At 40.6% G+C, this 20,689-nt stretch overlaps 1 protein-coding gene across 3 annotated transcripts; it reads left to right on the top strand.

The window, feature by feature from the left end:
- The first annotated feature begins 1,993 nt into the window (after positions 1-1,993).
- On the top strand, positions 1,994-20,546 carry IWS1 (interacts with SUPT6H, CTD assembly factor 1). 3 transcript variants are annotated; one of them, XM_086754674.1, is made up of 15 exons: positions 1,994-2,173; positions 2,756-2,871; positions 8,674-9,388; positions 9,977-10,169; positions 10,413-10,470; positions 10,825-10,925; positions 11,651-11,801; positions 13,447-13,529; positions 13,810-13,939; positions 16,183-16,300; positions 17,023-17,134; positions 17,330-17,386; positions 17,568-17,679; positions 18,282-18,442; positions 20,128-20,266. In XM_086754674.1, the coding sequence occupies exons 1-14, from the start codon at positions 2,140-2,142 to the stop codon at positions 18,408-18,410; spliced, it is 2,109 nt and encodes a 702-aa protein (XP_086610800.1). In that variant the 5' UTR covers positions 1,994-2,139; the 3' UTR covers positions 18,411-18,442; positions 20,128-20,266. The 3 variants fall into 3 exon arrangements, with proteins under 3 accessions (XP_086610800.1, XP_086610799.1, XP_086610802.1); XM_086754673.1 differs by lacking the exon at positions 18,282-18,442 and having other exon boundaries at positions 20,128-20,546; XM_086754676.1 differs by lacking the exons at positions 1,994-2,173; positions 2,756-2,871; positions 18,282-18,442 and adding exons at positions 4,855-4,905; positions 4,994-5,048 and having other exon boundaries at positions 20,128-20,546.
- Positions 20,547-20,689: the final 143 nt, after the last annotated feature.

The raw sequence follows: 20,689 nt of genomic DNA on the forward strand, positions 1-20,689 counted from the left end.
ATTAAAGTTGTCATACTGCCTCCTATTTAGTCAGTTGTAAAAAGCCATTAAATTTCTTTATGGAAGTCAGATAAGTGAAACAAGAGGAGCCTCCCATCACATATTGGCACATGTGCCTGCTCCTTCCAGGGAAGATAAAAGTGAAACCACACATTGCAAAGAGCTAAAAGTAGTAAAAGTAATAAAGGAGCAGGAAAAAAGGATGTGGTACCATCAAGAATGTGGTCCTGAGGATGGCTACGGGACCTTTGGGGCTATCTGGAAAAGACGTATAGAGCTGTAAACAAAGAGACATTATCTGTATGTTTTATGTATGCTGCTTTCAGGGGAAAAAAAAAAGAGGGTTTTGCATGTTTGCTAGGAATATAGGATTGTACCCAGGAACTACATCTGACGCCACTGCCAATTTCTCCTTCTAAGTTAAACAATCAATTTAGAGAGTTCAGCTGTATTTAACATGGTATACTGAACTCCCTGCATTGCAACTGTGCTTGCTGCTGGAGTGTGTTAGTTACTAATGGCTTAACCTCTCTGCCATCCACTCTAAAGTGCCTCTAGCACAGAAGAAATAATGACTGATTTTGCCCAGAGTTCTCAACTTACTAATTTTTTATGTCCCTGAACTAGACCGTAGCATGTAGGATTATAACAATCACTCTTGTTTAGAAATATCCCAAATGACACCACCTCAATGGTTTTCTATTTGTCACACATTAGCCTTACCCTTAATTTTCTAAATTAAGATGTTTTGTTTGCCACAGAACAAGGAGACCAGCACTGTATGCATTTATTAGGCTTTCCATTTTAAAATGACGCATCAATGGTAGAAGTAATCCCTAGTAATCCTCTACTGACATATCGTAGGCGTGTCAAATAATTGAATAATTCAACTGCTCAGGGGATAGAGATTACTAAAACAGAACACAACAATTCCCGAAAAAGGGAGGGATTGTTCTGCCCCTGTGTTTACTCCAGAATTCAGCCATTACAGAGGAGTTCAGGGCTAGCTTTCAGTTGATTCTGAAGGCTAAATCTGGAGGAACCACCCACACATGAACTAGATTGAACCGCAGCTTCAGCTAGGACAGTCAGACCTAAACTTGTTGAGACAACTAGTCCTCAGATTCCCTGCTAGCCGCAGGTCTTCTCTTTGTCCAGCAGCATCACAAAAACTGTTGGCTCCAATTGCAGCATCCAGAGCCTGCATGTGTACCCGTGCCTGAACCCTGGTTTCACTCTGCTGCCTTCTTGTACAGATTCACATTAATTCTTGCACACTCGATTTGCAGGGAGCAGATACCTGTTACTTAAATGGTAAAATCTTTTCTATTCAAGGCAGTGGATGGAGCGTTTGATCTCCTGTCCTTTATCAGTACAGACAGCGTTTTTACCAGACATGCCTTGGCCCCGCTGAAGGCAGACGCTGGGTCCCTCCCGTGTAGGTCAGGGCCGTGGGCTTAAGCAGTTCTCACACTCTCCGGGGTTTAGTCTCTTGTAAGTTCCCACACGGCTCGTGCAAGGAAACCACTTTATTAAAATAACAACCATTTTACACTGCTGTACAGCTGTTCATTCCCCATGTTGACGCAAGGGCTCAAAATAGCCTTTTTTCACAAAGGCTCCTTCCGTTTCCCCAGTACATCAGTTATGAAGCTAAAATCAAACTATTTTCTAGAAAAAAAGATACAAAGACATGTTTAGGGAGAGAGAATGGGGGAAAAAAAAGTTTTCTAGTTCGTTGCGGTCAAAGCAGACGCTGCAAACCGCCTCCCGTCAGTAACGCCTCAGCCCGCCTTCCCCGAATACCTAACTGTCGCAACCGGCCTCAACCGCCGGGCGCGGCGCCGTAACGCCCGCTGTGCCGCCCCACCCCGCGGCGCCCCCTGGCGGCGGCTCCTTCCTCAAGCCTCGCGAGAGCCGTCGCCCTCCAGGGGCGCGCGGGGGAAGGGGGCGGCCGTTCGTAGCGCATGCGCAGGGGCGGTTGCCGGCCGTTCGGAGGGGAGGCGCCATTTTGGGCCTGTGCGAAGCAAGTGGCGGCGGGTGGAGGTGGAGGATCTTAGCGGCGAGCGGTGCGCTGAGGGCTTCGCCTCGCCGCCAGCCCTCGGGGTCTCGGCGGGGAGGCGGGGCCGGCGGCCCGCCATGGAGAACGAGTACTACGGCGGGGACCAGTCAGGTAGCGGCGCGGGAGCGTCTTCTGCGGGAGGGACGCCCGGGGCGCCGGGCCCTGCGAGGGAGGGTGCTGGGCACGGCGGGGATCGCCCTGCTCCGTCCGCCCGGCGGCCGCTTCCGGGGCCTTTCGGCGGCGGGGTCGTGCCCGTCACCCCGGCTCGGCGGCCGTTCCACGGAGGGTGCGTGGGGCCGGGCCGAGCCGCCTCCGCACCGGCGGTGGTCGGCAGCCAGCTCCGTGGGTGTCTGGGGTGATATCGGCGGAGCCGGGCCGGGCCGGTCCGCTGGCGTGATCCCAGCACAGCTGCGGCCTCCTCATCGTTATTAGTTCGGTGTTTGGATTAGTGTATCAGTCACTGCTTGCATGCATGTTATAAGTAATCTCGTGATCTCTTTGGGGGTGATCTGTGGTGGGTTTGTTTCTGTTACGAAACTTCGCAGTAGGTACCCGCTGTTTTTCTGTGGTCTATTAGAAGGAGAGTCTCGTTGTAGCACTGCCCGGGTCCCTGTTGATTTTAACTGTCAGTGCTCTTTTAAACACTGGGAGATGTCACTGAGTTTTACTTTTCTTTTCTTAACTTTGGAGTAGATGATGGTGGAGCTACTCCAGTGCAAGATGAACGAGATTCAGGATCTGATGTTGAAGATGAAGGAAATGAGCAGCATTCTGGATCTGAGAATGGAAGTGTAGGGCACCATTCAGAGGTACTACTGGAACTTTAGATAAAGATTACTCTTCTATAAATTGATTTTTTTGTTCTTGTTGTTTAAAGAAACATTTTCTCTTAACTGGGACTTACTTGTTTATTCAGTTGTTCTTTAGGGTCCTGTCTGGCAAAACTTTACTTCCAGAAATAAGTGTGTCAGATAAATTCTTGACCAATACGCAGGATAGGGTCTTTTATTTTTCTTCTTAATTGTTATACTAGCATTCACTGTTTTGTACTAGAAGAAGTTTAGTATTGTTATACTCAATTGCAAGAAGATTAACTTTTTTTAAAAAATTATAACCAATGGTTTATGAGAGATTTGGAATTTTACCTCAAGTTCTGCATGGTAATGTAAAACCACACATTTTGGAGGTATAGATTTCCTTACCAAAGGATAAATGCTCTCCGATCTTCCATCTTTCCTCTCTGATGCAAGCATTGACTCTCAAGTCTATCTTGTGCTGTGTTTTTCACCTTGTCATTCACAATGGAGAAGGTCTCCATGTGGAGCAGGAACAGGTTTAGGTTCCTAAATGGAATCTGTTCTTCCTCTGAAGAGATTCTTGCTTTGAGAAGCCTACACCATGAAGAGGCTGGTAATGCTTTGATCCAGGGTTGTAGCTGGGGGAGAGGCACTTAACTTGTGGATTGACTGTTTTGGTTGAAAAGAGATTCTGATAAAAGTGAAAGTTCCCTTTAGATTTCTAGGACAGTTTTGGAGTTAATATCAACTTTGAGGATTTTTTTGGTGATTTGAAATAGAATTACATCAGTTCTTACTAGGAAGGAATAATTTTGGCGTGTGAACTTGTATCTTCTACCAGCAAAGATAAGTTATGGAGCACTTTTTGATACTCCTAAAAAGTGTAATCAAAGCCATTTTGTTCTGTTCTGCATATTTTGTTGCATTTTATGCAAAGATCAGGATTGACTCTGACTGGATTTTCAGTGGTTATACATTTTTAAAATTGCTTAAAATGCATGATGTGATATATTGTAGCAGGGTGATGTGTCAAAAGGGTCAGCTCTGCTGTTGTATAACTGGCAATATTTTGTTTTCCTAGAACACTTTAATGAATTTGTACTTCCCTCAGAGTTAAAAAGTAGATGAAGATTTTATATTTGCATAAAGGGAAAGTTCTTCCTGTGTATCTGAATTTGGGTGTAAAGCAGATTTGGAATTTCTTTTTTTAAAAGGTGTTGATATGGAAGAAATTGATTTGGTGCGAGGCAGCATCTCTTATTGTGACAATCAGTATTTCAGTGTTGCAGAGAGTATGCATGGGAGAAATAACTGTCAAAGGCATTTAGTACTTCTGTTTTAATGAAAAAAAAAACGGTGATGAGTGCATGGAGAGTCATGTTGCTGCTACAATAATATTAAGCTTATTCTGCTGTTTATGAGAACTTGATCATTTGTTCTTACTCTTCTGTACACTTGTAGGACTGTAATTTTACTTACTTTGGCAAAGTAGTTGGAAATCTGACCTAAAGAACAGGTAGTTGACTATTACTTCCATCTTCAGCATGTCTTTTTCAGATTTAAATAACCAGAAAGTACTAGGACCTGTTATCATTGTTAACTGATCCTCTTCATGTGCCTGCATTATTTTAAGGGCTTTGTTCCATGATGGCTGTTGGAATATTCCTCTGTAGATAAAATACTTCAGGAAGTCCATTAAAAACAAAAACCTAAAGAAAAAAAAAACCTAAACCACCTTTCTGTCCAATAGTAAGTGCAAACCTTCAAGCCTCCGTGCTTTATTTGATTCAATTTAGATCATAAACATTTGGGTATTTTTTTATTTGAGTATTTTGTTTTGTTATGAAGTCTTACATTCTTAGTTTTTCTTACATCAAATTCAAAATGCAATACTGTGGAGCAGCTGTCTCTGAAAGGAGTAGCTTTCAGTGATTTATCATATTATTTACCCTAAATATTCTCTTATCCTCTTATTTCCTTCATCTTCAGGAATATGTGGGAGGAATGACACTCAAAGGTACTAAAACCTTTGAGACAGCCTAATCAGTTAAGTCTATTTAATTACTATTTCGTCTCTAATTTAGAACTCAGATGTAAAGAGCTGAGGTGTTAAACTTTCGAACTTTTTTTTCAGGTTCTTAACTTTAAAGAAAAGGGGAATCCTGAGGAATTACTTATGTAGGTCTCAGGTATGTGGGTTTTTCTTTTCCACAATTCTTTTCTGACTTTCCTTCCCCCAGTCCCACTTTATCTATAAATGTTCTCCTTGATGTCCTTACCGGTTCTGCTTTAGACAAATAGAATTAGATAACACATAGTTTTAGTACAGTAATGAATATGAAATCATGTTTACAGTGTTTGTACAAATCAGGCTCATATGGAAATATTTAATGACTTAGATTCTTACACTTTCACCAAGTCGCTGTTGTCTTCATGAATTAAGTTATGGTTTGGCTGTGACTGTTAACATACAGAAATATCTTACATTTCTGAAAAAAGAGAAACTTGCTGTTCTGCATATGATGGTTATGTATGCCTTAGTTTAACAATTGTAATTAATGAGATTGTAGTGGATGGGTCAATTTTGTTGAATTTACTAAATTATCAAAGTAGTACCTCTTAGAACTGGCTGCATGTTGATCCCATAAACTACTTGATAACTGAAATTTTTATGGAAGAATAACACTGTAAATTTGATTTTGATGTATTCCTTATTTTATACTGTACTAAAGCCTCATGTTATAGAATTCTTTCATTAAAAAAATTAAGGACATCTCAATTAAAATGTTTATAGATAAAGAGGAGGAAGAAAAGAAAGCAAAGGAATTAGAAAAAAATGAAGTAGCAATTACCTGAGACCTACTTGTTTTTGAGGATGTCTGATCTTTTATTTTAATTAAGTATTTGGAAAAGGAAAAACAAAAGCCTCCAAAATTACATATTGATTTCTTTGAAAACATCTTTTTAGAGACGAACTAGTAAAAAAAAAAAGGGGGGGGGGTGGAGGGAGGGGAGAGTATCCTAAACAGTTTAGTCTTCTTACTGTAAAGTTGCCTGCACTTTTTATATCAAGTATATTCCAAAACATTCACAGTTTCATTAATTGTATTCAGAAGATCTTTGCACTGATGGCTGTGGACAGGGCCTGTCTGTTCTGTGTGGGCTCTGAGCAAGTCAGCTCTATCTCAGCCCTGCTTTAGAAGATGCACAGTTATGTTAATGTGCTGAGTCTGAGATAGTGTGTATCACCTCTCTGCGGAACTTACTGACTTGACTAATATAACTGTGTGCTTTTTGGGTTAGTTCTGGTTGGGCTTTCCAGACTCAGGACTAGAGCAGACTGTGCCTGTCTGCCCAGTCTGTGTAGGGGCACCTGTATTATCTAAGTGATTCTTCTGTAGGTAGTTGATTATATCACAGTAGAGTTCAGCTGCTGTAGTCACTAGGATTCTGTGGTGCAAGACCACTATATAATCACAGTGTGAGCTAATTAGGATTCATATCTGCTCCTCGTCCCCAAACATCTTCATTCTCAAGAGTGATTGTCAGTCTGCAGTAACAGATTAGAGATTCAATATATTGTAAAGTGCTTCAGTAATAATGGTGTATAATTGTAATGACTATGTACCAAGTATTTTGCATAGGAAGTTCTGTGCAATTTAGTAGTATATTCTGAATAGATGGATATAGGTTGGATGAGGCCGTGAGCAACCTGATCTAGTCAAATATGTCCCTGCCCCTTGCACGGGGGTTGGACTAGATGACCTCTGAAGGTCCCTTCCAACCCAAACTATTCTGTGATTGTATAACCTGCAGCCGCACTTCCAACCTTAGGAACATTTAAGAATTGTTATGGATTCCAGTTGTTTTTTAGTTTTGTTTACTTGTTCGCCAAAGCAGGTTTCTAGACTGGCAGTCTGGAAGGTGATGAGCCTAATAGTTTAAACAGAACTATTTGTGGTGTTTTCCTTGGTTTGATTTAGCAAAATCCCTTATTACTGCTGCCACAGTTATCGGCACCTATTCAGCATTAGCCATCTGAAATCAAGAGAAGACAGAAAAAAAACACCAAAAATTAAATGGTAGGAAAATAAGCATTCTGTGATTCAAAAGACTAGCATTGTTGTAGAGACACAGACAAGCAGTAGAGAGAAGACTACTCAGATTGTCACAGCAGCTGTTTTCTAGGTGGCATTAAGTAACATGGAAGTAGTGAAGTTGTATTTGAAGTGCATGTTTTAAAATTCTATATTCTTGGGTTTTTTTGCGTAGTGCAGTAACTTTCTGTTAGTGATTATGCAGTAATTTAGAAGTTTTTGTTTTATCGAGTGGTAGCCAAAGGAATAAATACATAAGGTCCAATATCTTAAAAAGAGGTGTTATTTACCACTTAGTATAATTCTGGAGGAAGTAGTTCCTGAAAGCAATTAAAAGGTTGATTTTATTTAAAATTCCTTCTTAATCATACAGTTTAAAGATTAATGGTGGTGTTTGTTGTAGGTGTAGGGTGTACATGCTTGCATTATTGTGTAGGACTCTGAATGTGGAAGTAGGATAACCATACAAAATAGATAGAAAACATGTCTTTCCAAGGAGATTAAGTTGCTGACAAAAAAGATTTGGAGGCTCCAGGACACATAGGTATCTGTAGGACAATACATACTGAGTTTGCAGATATGCTAGTGGAAGGAGTGTATAGCTGAGAAAGACAAAATTACCCCTGAGGAAAGCCTGACTGAAGAGTGGAGTTGAGTATGTAGGAAATAAGTTCCTTTTCCAGTATTGTTCTTTTCAGTTGCAAATGGGATTATTGTGACTGAGGAGCGTACTGAGTTCATGAAATGAATGTTCAAGAGTTTAATTTTGTTTTCTCAGGTAAATGCAATTGAGGGGTTTTTTTCCGAAGTAAAAATTAGATGTTGTAGGAAAGATAAACCAAGATGATGTCAGTAATGACATTAACAGGTGACTTGTGAAAGCTTTTTCCAAAAATTGAGTATGTGTCTCCGTATTTTTTGCTGTGTAGAAAAAAACCCTAAAGGATTGCATTTCAATGCTGAAGTTTTAAGATAGGTGTGTTTATGCATAGGTTATCTCAGGTGTGTGGATAGGCATGGGAGCTATAGCTTAAGGGAGACAAGCGTTGAATCTGTTCTTACATTCTTACACGTTGAAACAAGAAACTTATTAACAATAATACTCTGAAAGGTCTGACTAAGACTTTATTCCTGGTTTTTGGTAGGCTTTTGGTCTTGACATGTTATTAAATTAAGTTTCCTAGGGAAAGGTCATAAGCTTTTTTGAGCTTCACTTGGAAGGTAATACATGTAGTGTTTCAGTAAATTTATTTCATACAAAAACCACCAGTTTGAGATCTTAAGAAAAAGAAAATGACAAGTGCAAGATACAGTTTCTTGCCTTGTTACTCGGGATTTGGACTAAACCACTTTGAAGGCCAGACTTTTTTGAATAGAAGCACTGAGCATTTACCCTTGAGGAACTGGACCATTCTTAGATGTGTTTATTTGAATGTTTAAAAATTCTCTTACTATTTCCAAAATATGATTGAGCTGCAGGGTGGACAGGCTTCGATTGATCTCTTAATATTTTTCTTGGTCTGAAGTATTTGATAGTCCTTTGGTGCAAATTGTCTAATAATTATTTTTATAGAAAGTATTTCAGTTTTCAGTACCTTGGGTAATCAAATTGGAGGAAGGACAAGTGAAAATTCAGAACATTTTTTTTTTTTGTTTCCTTTTAAAGTTTGGTTTTTTTTTTTTTTCTTTGTTGCCTGAGATTATTTCTCCCTTTCAGAATGAACACAGTGATGGAGATGATGATGGGCAAATGGGAGAGCCTCATATGACAGACTCTGAAAATGAAGATATCCCAAGGCAAAAAGACAGTGACTCAGATAATGAGGAGCCTCCAAATCACAATGTAAGTGATTCAGACAATGAAGCAACTCATGGAGGGAAAGACAGTGATTCTGATACGGAGGACCATCCAAATCGGCAATTAAGTGACTCTGAAAATGAAGATGCCTTAAATCATCAAGCAAGTGATTCTGAAAATGGAGAGCCTCACAGGGATCGCAGTAGTGACTTTGAAAATGAGGAATCACACAAGCAGCCAGCCAGTGACTCGGAGAGTGAGGAGCTCCACAAGCAGCCAGCCAGTGACTCAGAGAGCGAGGAGCTCCACAAACAACCGGCCAGTGACTCAGAGAGCGACGAACTCCGCAAACAGCCGGCTAGTGACTCGGAGAGCGAGGATGCTTCCAGACACAAACAAGAAATAGAATCTGGGGATAGCGATGGGGAGGACAGGAAGGAGCAGATGCAAAATGATTCTCATCATTCAGATAATGAACATGTAAGGGAAGGATTTCAGGGCTCTGACAGTGAAGAGGAGCCTCCTAAGAGACGAAAAATATCGGACAGTGATGAAGAAGAGAGAGAGGAGGAGAAAACAGTGAAGAGGAAAACAGCTATCCTGTCTGACAGTGAGGATGACAGTGAGAAAACACGTAAGGAACTGTAGTGTGAAAATAAAAATGTGGTATGACAAGTGTTAGAGTTAAATGATTTGTTTTTATGTGAAGAAAGCATCTAAGATAAATATGAAACCATAAAGCAAGTTTGTTTTTAGAGCACAACTACATTTGTAGAGGCTGTTGTTCTAACTGCATTTCTGTGAATGTATATGTAATATTTTTTGAGTAATATGTAGGTCTAACAAAAGAAAAAAAGAAGACTGCAGTGATCTTGCTCTATACTGGCATCTGTTGTTGTGTTGATTATTAGTAACTTTTCTGCTTTGTTGTTATTTCTCTAGTAATTTTTTCCTCTGTTTTTTTTTCCCATAAACTAGGGGTGAGAGTCTATTTTGAAATTACAAGTTTTTATGGATAGATGTGGTGTATGGAAGCTGTTACTGATTGAATAAAACCGATTTTAGAATGAATATGTTTTTTAAGAGATGGCAATGATTTTGTGTAGGAAGGCTAGTCAGCTTCCCTCTTGACAAAATCAAAATTGAGAGAACAGTTTTTTTGAGAGTACCAGTTCTCACCTTTGTTACTAGGATATGTAGTAATGCTTTTTTCTGTTGTCAGCCGCAAAAAAAGTACGAATCCTTTCTGATGTTGAAGAATCAGATAGTGATGCTGCTTCAGAGAAATCTGACAAAAGGAAGAAAAACGTTGTATCAGATAGTGAGGAAGAAGAAGAAAGAAAAGAGAATGCTGGGAAGAAGAAAGAAGAGAAAGATCTGTTTGGCAGTGACAGTGAATCTGGAAATGAACAAGAGTAAGTGCTTCTGGGCATATGAATTCCTTCAGGGTTGCAGATAGTGAGACTGATCGTGAATGGAGAATGGATGAATCCCAACCAGAGAATGATTGTCCACCTTCCTTGGTGGTGTGAAGAGGAAGGTCAGTAGTAGGTGGCAGAATGAAAGGTGAATCTCCACACAGTCATTAGAAATTTTGCAGAAAGTCCACTTCTCACTGTTGTGGTCTAACTAGATAAATGTTACTGTTACCTTCCCAGGAACCTGATTGCAGATATATTTGGAGAATCTGGTGATGAGGAAGAGGAGGAATTTACAGTAAGTGTTATTATGGATGTATCTTGTTCACTTGCTAGATCTAATTTTAATGGGAAGGTACTCCAGAATGACTGTTTGGTTTGAACTCATGTTCAAGGATATACTCTTATCAAGAGGGAAGCTTTGTATCTGTTGGGCATTCTGAGGTGGTCTTCGGGTTAAATAACATTTATGACTCTTCCGTTGGGAGAATTATTAATGTGAAAGTCAGAGGTGCGAGTAGGAAGGTTTTGTTCCTCTTTCTTTTAGATCTTCTGCAGACTTAGCTGAAGCTTTTTGAGTGTCAGTGTCAGGTGTCTGAGTAGATGCTCAGTCTTAATCTGTACGCTGATTTGCACTGTCTTTACCTGTCAGGGTTTTAACCAGGAAGATTTGGAGGAAGAGAAAGGTGATGCAGACATGAAGGAGACAGCAGATGAATCAGACTCTGATGACAACATCAAAAGAGGGAAGCAGTAAGTCAATGTGTTATGTACTCCTTTGTTAATAGCAAATGCAAGATTTTAGAGGAGGGGTTCCTCAAAAGTCTGAATAGACTGCTTGGTTTAGAAGGGCAAGGGGCTATGTTTCGACAGAAAGTTTGTTCTCATAAACTGTGACAGAAGGTCGTCTCTCAGTTTGTACAGTTTGATCACTTGGCAGTCCTTAGCAGATTACCTGTGCTGCGTCAAAGAACAGTATTTCATGATTCACACCAAAACCTGAGTGAAATTACTATCTAATCAAATATCTCACTACTTTTAGCAGTTCAGCATTGGAGTTACAGGTGTGTTTCTCTGCTGGTGTAAGGGATAAGATTTGCCATTGGCATGTGTCCTGTTTCCTTTCTGTCTGCTCCAGTAGCATCAGGTACAGGAAAGCTAAATCCTTGCTAGCTTCAGTGACAGCTTTAGCACGCCTTGAACCCTGGATATTACATATGTGCATGTTGTTAGCTATTTCAGGAAGGTCTTGTGGACTTCTGAGGGCATCTCAGAGACACTGAAGTCCTTTGCTAGTTTCCCAGTTTGTATACTTGAGGATAACTAGTTCTCTTATAGGGACATTGAGACATAATGCTTATAGGTTTATTAGAGATTTTTTGAAAGGTTACACTACAGAAATGCAAAATTCTTTCCTACAAAGACAGTAAGATCCAACCCTCTTCTGACCATCAGCAAACTCTCTTCTTGCATTTCAGTATGGACTTCATGTCAGATTTTGACATGATGCTGCAACGAAAGAAGAGTATGAGTGGCAAGCGCAGACGAAACCGTGATGGTGGAACTTTTATTAGTGATGCAGATGATGTGGTCAGTGCTATGATTGTGAAGATGAATGAAGCTGCTGAGGTGAGTTTTCTAGGCCCCAGAGACCCCTTAAAATCTAGTTCCATTCTATAATATAGAAATCTGGGTGGTACTCAGGAGGAGTAATCTGTAGACTGTGGAAAGCTTCCAATATCTAAATAACTGTTTAAATGTCATTTGGCTATTATGAATTAAAAACATCTTCCATTAAAATTTGGAGAAAATATTTATTAATTTTAGAGATTAAAGTTAAGTTGACATTGTAAACTAATCAACTGAGATCACTGTCCTATAAAAAGGGATGAATACGTGTTCGATAAAATACATGGATATGTATATCAAACACTGAGAAAGGGACTGTGTTTTAATTTCATCGTATAGTTACTGGCCTGTGTAGTACTACGGTGGTTGTTCCTGAGAGGGACCCTTTTCTAAACTGTTTTTAATGACAGTACTGTGGTAAATGATGGTAGAGCAACAGAATTATGGGAAGTTCTGCCTTTGCAGATTGCCTTTTTCAAGGAGTCATATTAAATATGTTACTGAGCAAGGTTTATTGAAGTCTTGCCTTCTGTGAGGTATTTTCTGTTGTGATTGTAGTTTTGTTGCAGTAGCAATCAAGTTAATGAACAGCACTGCAAAACTCACTTAAACCAGCTGGGGGGAGTATACAGGGAACTTTAGAAAGAGGAATCTTACGAATAACAAGAACAAATATAATCTTCCTGAGAACAAGATTAGAAGGATAATGTGTTTGGGGAGGAAGGGGAGAGTGAGATAGTGATCTGGGAGATAAATGAACCTTTATTGGTCTTTGAAGAGGAGATTGCCAGATGTTTCAAAGGAAGCCGTAAGGTTTGAAATGCTGGAGAGAAGGAAGAGCTGAGCTCCAGTACTGTGGTGTTTTTAGTTCTCTGTCATGTGCCTGTCAAACCATTCTAGAGCATGAAGAAGGGCAGAAGGGCATTAGAAGAATCTCCTCCCTTCCAATAAAAAAAACATTGTGTGAAAGAGCCTTCAGTGGCTTAAGATGAGTAGAAAGGAACTACCACAGCAAGACATGAGTCTGTTGATTGTAATGGGTATTTTTTTATATGGGAGCCCAAGTACTGAACAGATAGTGACATTATGGCCTTAGATGGTAGTCACTTTGAAACTCAGACTTTGTTTTAGCACGTGATGGACATTTGTGTGCTCTTATGTTTATTACACCATACTTCGTCTTAAAGCTCCAGGTTATCTGGTTAGATTTTTAGGTGAAATGAATATGTATATTCTCACTTCTCGTTGTTTTGGTTTAGCTATTTTTCTGTTGTTCAGGTGAATTTTTACTAACAAAGTTTCTAGATTAGCTATGCATAGTTAGCATGTAGGACTCTGCAGACTTCTACTTTATTGCAGTAGACCTTAATAATGAAGTAGAAAACCATGTAATTTTAGGGGCATCTCCTAATGTGATGCTTTTAAGGAAAACATTGACTAAGATGGGGACCCTTTTTTAAGAGAAGTCATCATATAATGTGTTTTGGGGCTGTAAGAAGATGGAGCAGGATACAAAGTTAGTGTAATCCTGCCAGAGTTGCACTTCTTGTTTAATAGACTAATCTTTTTCCCTCTATATGTTGTAAAGCATGAGAGTTGCTGATTTCTTGTTTTGTTTAACTTGCACTTCTTCAACTCCCTACAGGAGGATCGACAGCTGAACACACAAAAGAAACCAGCACTGAAGAAATTAACTTTGCTACCAACTGTAGTTATGCATCTTAAGAAGTGAGTTGTCATTCTCCTAGTTAATTATAATCTTGGGGAATATTGGGAATTTGGTAGATTTCATAATGACATTACAGTTGTACTGAGTATGCAGTGAAACACTTTTCTTTCTTCCAAGTAAGTGCTGGAGCTAGGTGGCCTCAAAAACATAAAATTCTACCTAATTTTACCTGTTAATTTACATGAAACAAACTCAAATGCACTATTGTGCCAAAGGAACATCTTGAGCTTTTGATGTATTATGTGACTTTCTGGCTTGTCTTTACTTTAAACTTTCTAGGCAGGACCTCAAAGAAACGTTCATTGATAGTGGTGTTATGTCTGCCATCAAAGAGTGGCTTTCTCCTCTTCCAGACCGAAGTCTGCCAGCACTAAAGATACGAGAGGAGCTTCTGAAGATCCTGCAAGAGGTTTGAAACTGACTTTTAACCATATTTGTTTCGTGGCTTCTCCATGGTTTTACAATCACATGCTTTAGGGAAATGTTTGGTGATGAATGTACTGTAGCTGCTTCCAGTGGACCATGCAGTGAAATACAGAAGGAAGCCAGCTGCAAAATAGATGTTTAAAAGTTACATCATTTTAGTGGTCTTTCTTATCTTGTTGATGTGCTGTCTACCTGAACAAAATTTGCCCAGGGAACTTCAGGCACTTAACTATTTTTACAAAAATTTTGTCCATGTTCACAAGAAAGCACATGGGTCTGCAAGAAGCAGTCTGGAAGATATTTCTGAGAGTCTCAGGTGAACTACAGACATGAAGTGCTCTACCCTCTCTCAGGGAGTTTTGTGCTTTGAAATTTCTAGATTATTGATAAATCTAAACTATTTGGTCACTTATCTCTTGTTCTCAGTAGCTCATACATTGTGACTAGTCACTTTAGTTTGTGTTTGCTGTGTTCATAAAATAAGCATGATGTAGTCTTGTGTCGTAGTTCAGCCCCGATCGGGACCAGACTACGCAGTCTCTCTCTCGCTCCCCCCACCCTCCGAGAGAACAGGGGGAGATGATATAAGAAAAACGGCTCAAGGTTTGAGATAAGGACGGGGAGAAATCCTTAAAGTTACCGTCACGGGCAAAACAGACTCAACTTGGGGAAAACTATTCATTTATTACTACAAACAGCAGGATAATGAGACAGGGAACAAGATAACCTCCCCCCACCCCTCCCTCTTCCCAAGCTTAACATTATCTCTACTACCTTCCCCCCCCGAGCGGCACAGGGGGGAAGAGGGAATGGGGGGTTGCAGTCAGTTCATCATATGTTGTTTTATGCCGCTGCTTCATCGTTGGGGGAAGAACTCCTCACATTCCTCCCCTGCTCCATTGTGGGGTCCCTCCCATGGGCCACAGTCCTTTGTGGAACTGCTCCGGCGTGGGTCATCTCTTCCACGGGTGCAGTCTCTCCAGAACAGCTGTCCCAGCGGGCCCTCCACGGGCCACAGCTGCCTTCAGGCATCCACCTCCCCCGGTATGGGGTCCTTCACAGGCTCCAAGTGGATCTCTGCTCCTCCGTGGACCTCCATGGGCTGCAGGGGGACAACCTGCTCCACCATGGTCATCACCACAGGCTGCAGGGGAATCTTGGCCAGGAGTCGCATTACTCCTCCCCCTCCTTCTTCACTGACCTTGGCGTCTGCAGCCGTTCCTCACAACAGGCTGGTAGATGTCTCTCAGGATCTTTTTACATCTTATTCACTTCTCATCTCCTCTCCACTTCTTGCAGCTGGGCTGGACTGAGTCGGGCCCAGTCGGCTGCCCTGCAAGGCCCATGAGGCCTGCGCCTCCCCCTCTGCGCCTCTGCCCCCGCTCAGCTCCTTCACATCTTCTCTCCTCTCTCTTTTTTTTTCTGTTTTCCCATTCTTAAATACGTTATCGCAGAGGCGTTATCACAAGACATTCTGCTACCAATCGGCTCGGCCTTGGCCAGCAGTGGGTCCGCCCTAGGCCTGGCCAAGTCCCCTGAACAAAGGGGAGCGACTTCTAGCAGTTTCCTACAGAAGCTGCCACCTTAGGCCCCCCCCTACTAAACAAAACCACGACATCTTGATAGAGAAGTAGAACTGAATTTTTTCTTGCAGCACCACTATCTGGCTTTATTGACTGAAGCTCTAGAAATATTTCTCCTTGCCTAAGAATTTGCAAGAGTTCTGCCTGAACTTAGATTATTTGGCCCTGCCCCCTTGTTTCAGGTTGATGTGCAAAGTGAGCAGTTCCCTATTGGACGAGGTGTTTGTTGATTTAGTGAAGAGTCATTTGCTGTGTATCCCTGAGTTTTTCTCTCTGGTGGTCCCTTCTCTTTTCTGGCATATTAAAGTGTGCAGTGCACCTGGAAGCCCATCATACTCAAGGTAGACTTCTGGTGTTTGTAGCTGATTATTTGAATGCTTTTGCCACCGAAGTTTTTATCTTTGTAAAGTGAATGCGTTGAAGGCAGTAACTCAGTTCTTGAGTAATACAAGCAAAAGAGCATTTGGAGTAAACTCTGGAAACTTAATTTTGTGTATAAAAATCAAGAATGTTAAGGTGATTTTCTAGATTTTAGTGTTTGCTACTTTAACCATTTCCTAGTGGGACAATGAAGAACATTATTTTTTTCCAGCTTGTTGTGAAGGTGGGTTTTGGTGGTTTCTGACTTTCCTTTATCCTGCAGCTGCCCAGTGTGAGCCAAGAGACCCTGAAGCACAGTGGTATTGGACGAGCTGTGATGTACCTCTACAAACACCCCAAAGAGTCAAGACCTAACAAGGATATGGCAGGGAAGCTAATCAGTATGTAAACCTCCCCTTGCCTTGCGTCAGTGAGATTTCACTGATAATTTAATTTCTGCATCAGTCTTCTGTTGCATGGCTTTTGCTATTGTCTGTAGAAGAATTAATTGTATGATATAGGAATCTCACTAAGCTACTTCATCACTTTGTTTGTAGAGCTCATAGCAAATGCTGTTACATTAATTTCTGCATGCATCTTTTCCTGTTTCTTTCATTCTTGTTCTAAACCAGAGGATGACATTTATTTTGCCCAGATTCTCTCTTTGATAGTTGTCCAGAGCTCATGTATATGCTACAAAGACAGGAAGGTGCTGCCAGAAGCCTGCTTATTCCATGGACTTTAGATAGATCGTGGATGACTTAAACAGCTGTAGTTCATGTGCAGTGCATTCCATCCTGAATAACTGCAAACTGATTATAAACTTGCTATGTTCTTTAGGAACTATTTTGCATATTTCTGAAATAACATTCCCTGTGGTGTGCAGGAGTTCCTGACACTAAGTATTCTAAGAGCTGAGAGAGATTCTAAAAGAGCAGGCTTTATGGATGATGTTATGTCTTACTGTCCATAAGGCTGGATTTCCCTGAAATATTAAGAGCTTAAAAATCTTTTGTTTGGTTGAAAGAAGGAAAGCTGTATTTGGTCACCAAGTTTGGAGATAAACTTTGGAGGCCTAGCATTCATTAACCAATATTTATTTATTTATTTATTTATTTAATAGATGAATGGTCTCGACCCATCTTTGGCCTTACATCAAACTACAAAGGCATGACAAGAGAAGAGCGGGAACAGAGAGATTTGGAACAGATGCCTCAGCGAAGGAGATTGAGCAGGTAGGAGAAAGCAGGCAGAAGCATGAAATCTTTCTTTCTAAGACTCCATCAAGAAGAACAAAATTGTGTGTAAGTATTAAGTGAAATAAAAGGATAGTAAGTTATGACCTCTCTCTTAAAAGACACGTGGCTGTCTTTTCAAAGTACTATCTTTCTCTGTGTATGGATGCCTATAAAATTTTACTTTTCTTCCAGCTCTGGTGGTCAGACTCCCCGCAGGGACCTGGAGAAAGTGTTAACTGGAGAGGAAAAGTAGGTTAATTTTTTTTTTCTTAGAAAAAAGTATTTTAATGGTACTAACAATATGAAATTTGTTTTGAGGTTTTGGAGGCAACGGTTATGCAGTGTGTTTCAGAGGTAGAACATGCTATATTACTTGTACTTAATTCTGCATAAGATTTATCTCTTAACAGTGACATCTTTTTTTCTGCAGGGCTCTTAGGCCCGGTGACCCCGGGTTCTGTGCCCGTGCGAGGGTGCCAATGCCCTCCAACAAGGACTATGTGGTCAGGCCAAAGTGGAATGTGGAGATGGAGTCCTCCAGGGTAAGCACTGCCGTGTAGGGATGGCTTAGTGACTCTGTGCCTGAGCGGTCTCTGATTAAGCCTGGGAATCTGTCACCTTATTGCTGTCATGGCTGTACAGTATGGTAGTTTTTTTTAAGCGTCTCTTCTAATTTGACTAGACAGTAAGTTCTGCTGTCAAGTGGGCTGTTTTAAGCTCATCAAATACTTTCACTCGGGTGTTGTTCTTCTCTAACCAGAAAGAGATTTTCATGTTAACTGTTCTTGAATTTCTCTCTAGGGTGAGAATCTGATTACAGGCCTCTTATTTCAGAGCATTTTGAACTAAAGCTGCAATTCAATAAGTGTGTCACTGATATTTTTATACCTCTCCCAGTTTTTGTATTGTAGTGTTCTGATAATATCCAAGATCGGGAATACTTGGAGGTTTCAGTAAACACTAACAGCTTCAGTAGAGGCCTTTGCCTTGCTTTATTTGGTTCATCCATCTACCTTGTACAGTTGTACAGTTTAATTTAAAAGCAGAGTACATGGTAGAACACATGTAAATGGAAGAAGTAATGATTACTGTACTTTCTGCTGTTATCTCTCCTTCTGTGCATTAATTGAGATATTGTTTCTAGCCCGGGACTATTAAGAGAGGTATTAGTCGCTTGGAAAAACACAAGAGACGGTTTGCTGAACAGAAACGACTCAGCAAAGTGCATCGGGCCATCAAGTTCAGCATTGAAGGCAACAGGATGCCCCTGTAGCCATGACACTCTGCCTTCCCCAAGTTTGAGAGGTATCCCTCAAGGGAGGTGTGAACAGTGCATGTGCTTCAGCTGTTGGCAGTTTGCACATACAGGAAAGGAGTGTGTACACCCTAACTTAAACTCGGAAAACCCTCCCTTCTCTCATGTCTGTACTGTGACCTAAAAGGGAACTTGTACAGGAAAAAATAGGCTGTAGCACATAATGTCTGCCATGATACCTGCCTCAGCAGCTTCAGGGTACCCACATGACAGGTGTTAAATGAAAATGCCTGTACTTCAGAACAGCTTTGCACCACCTGTGGTTTTGAATGCTGTTGACATAATTGGTTCTCCAGGTTTAGCAGAACTGATATACACAGGACTTCTTAGCCCTCATGTTGCTGTATCCCAGTCTGTGGTTGATGTTTTACAGGTCCAAAGTAAGGTGTTTTTCACACCCACACTTTAAAGGAATTGAGTGATGTGAGACTTTAGGGATGGTTGGCAGGAGGTAGAGGATGAGACCTCTGCAGACCAGGGGGATGTGAATCACCCACTGTGAATCTGGGTGGCGGGAGAACAATGACATAGAACAACATAGGAAATGTTTTGACAATTTCTAGTCTGCATTTCAGGTCTGGGAGCAGGGCTGCCACAAAGTAATAGTGACAGGAAGAGGCGAGCACAAATGGTAGATAACTGTTGAGTTTAAGCTTTGTATTTATTTGTTTTAAAAAATTATTTTTTTAAAGATTGCTGTGAAATTCCGGATAAAATTTCAATGAATAGTGAATAGTTTTAGGAATAAAGTTTATTTAAAGTCAGTATGTCAGGAGCTCCTTTCTCAGTGATGGGAACAACAGGTTCAGTTTTCAATAGATGTTTTTTGTCAGATACTAAGTAGCATGTTCTGGATATCTCTGTTTCTCACACACTTTAAATATGTGAAGTTTCCATCATTTATTGTTTCTGTTGTCTAGTTAGGGGAAATTGCTTTCCAGGAAGTAATGACTATGGATTGGAAGGTCCTTGCTGTTTGTCTTTAGTGGCATTTCTTTACAGAATCACTGTATTTAGTCTGTACGAAGTAACTTCTGCATCATCTCAGGTTTTCATTTGCAGTTAAAATACAGAGATGAAGTGCAATAACTCTTCTAATAACTTGTATGGTCAGCTTAGGCATTTCTTTTGCTTCCCCCTACACTCCCTTTTTCCCAATAATCTCTTGCTGTATAAGTACTAATCAGTGACCTCTAAAACAAATTGTGGTTTGGAATGGATATGTCAGCTCGGTCCACCTCAATTACCATGTACTTGTATCTAAAAATCTTCCCCCCCACAGGAAGCCTGTATGTATGACCCCACAGTGCATCCGATTTCTGACACTGAAATTCAGACAATATAGATGCAAAACTATTCCAAACTGTATATTCAGCCAGCGTGTGAACAACTAACACTGTTCTTAATCTCTGTAATGTGAAAGCTTTACTGTGTGAAGTTTGTGAGTGTGACTGCCTCCATATGTGCGATAAATACACTGGAGGAACTATTTTATCCACTTGTGGGGAGAGAATGCGTGCACATGTGCCCACACACAGACATACTCACACAACCAGTTGGAACCAGTGGCTTCATCAGCTCCCTCTTTCAGGTTTAACCTTGCATGCATCGCTTTTCTTGAACCTCTGGGACGTCTGCTTTTTTTCAGTGGTAATTATTAGTTTTATTTTTTAAGTTCCAGGGGACCTCTAAGAAAGGGGTGAGTCGACTGGACAAACAGATGCGGAAATTCACAGATATCAGGAAAAAAAGCAGATCGGCCCATGCAGTGAAAATCAGCATTGAGGGCAATAAGATGCCATTGTGACCCTTCACAGAATACCCCATGATCTCTGCTGTAAGACAATACACTCATAGACTCTTTGGAGACCTTTAAATTTTTTAACAACTTCAACTTGTTGGGGGTTTTTTTAGTGAATCATCTTTAAATTGTTGGTTCAGGTTCTGGTAGAAGATGTTATCCGAGGACTGTGAATATGGGGACTTCTTTCTCCTGATTGTATTATTTAAACTTGCTCTATTGTGTCCTTTGTACAGATCACGTATTTGTTGTATTGCAACACTTTAGACAATAAAACATCTTGTTTTTTCGGGGGGCTGTCTGTTGATTGCTGAAGAGAATGTATGTGTGCACCACCTGGTGTGAAAAAGCTGCTAATTGTGAATTGCTTGTTTACCATTGCCCATTTCTTTATTCAGTGCTTTTTAATATTCAATATCAGTTGTTCTGTCTTTGG

Source organism: Chlamydotis macqueenii, chromosome 9 (genome assembly GCF_036417535.1).
Source record: "Chlamydotis macqueenii isolate bChlMac1 chromosome 9, bChlMac1.mat, whole genome shotgun sequence".
Taxonomy (NCBI): domain Eukaryota; kingdom Metazoa; phylum Chordata; class Aves; order Otidiformes; family Otididae; genus Chlamydotis; species Chlamydotis macqueenii.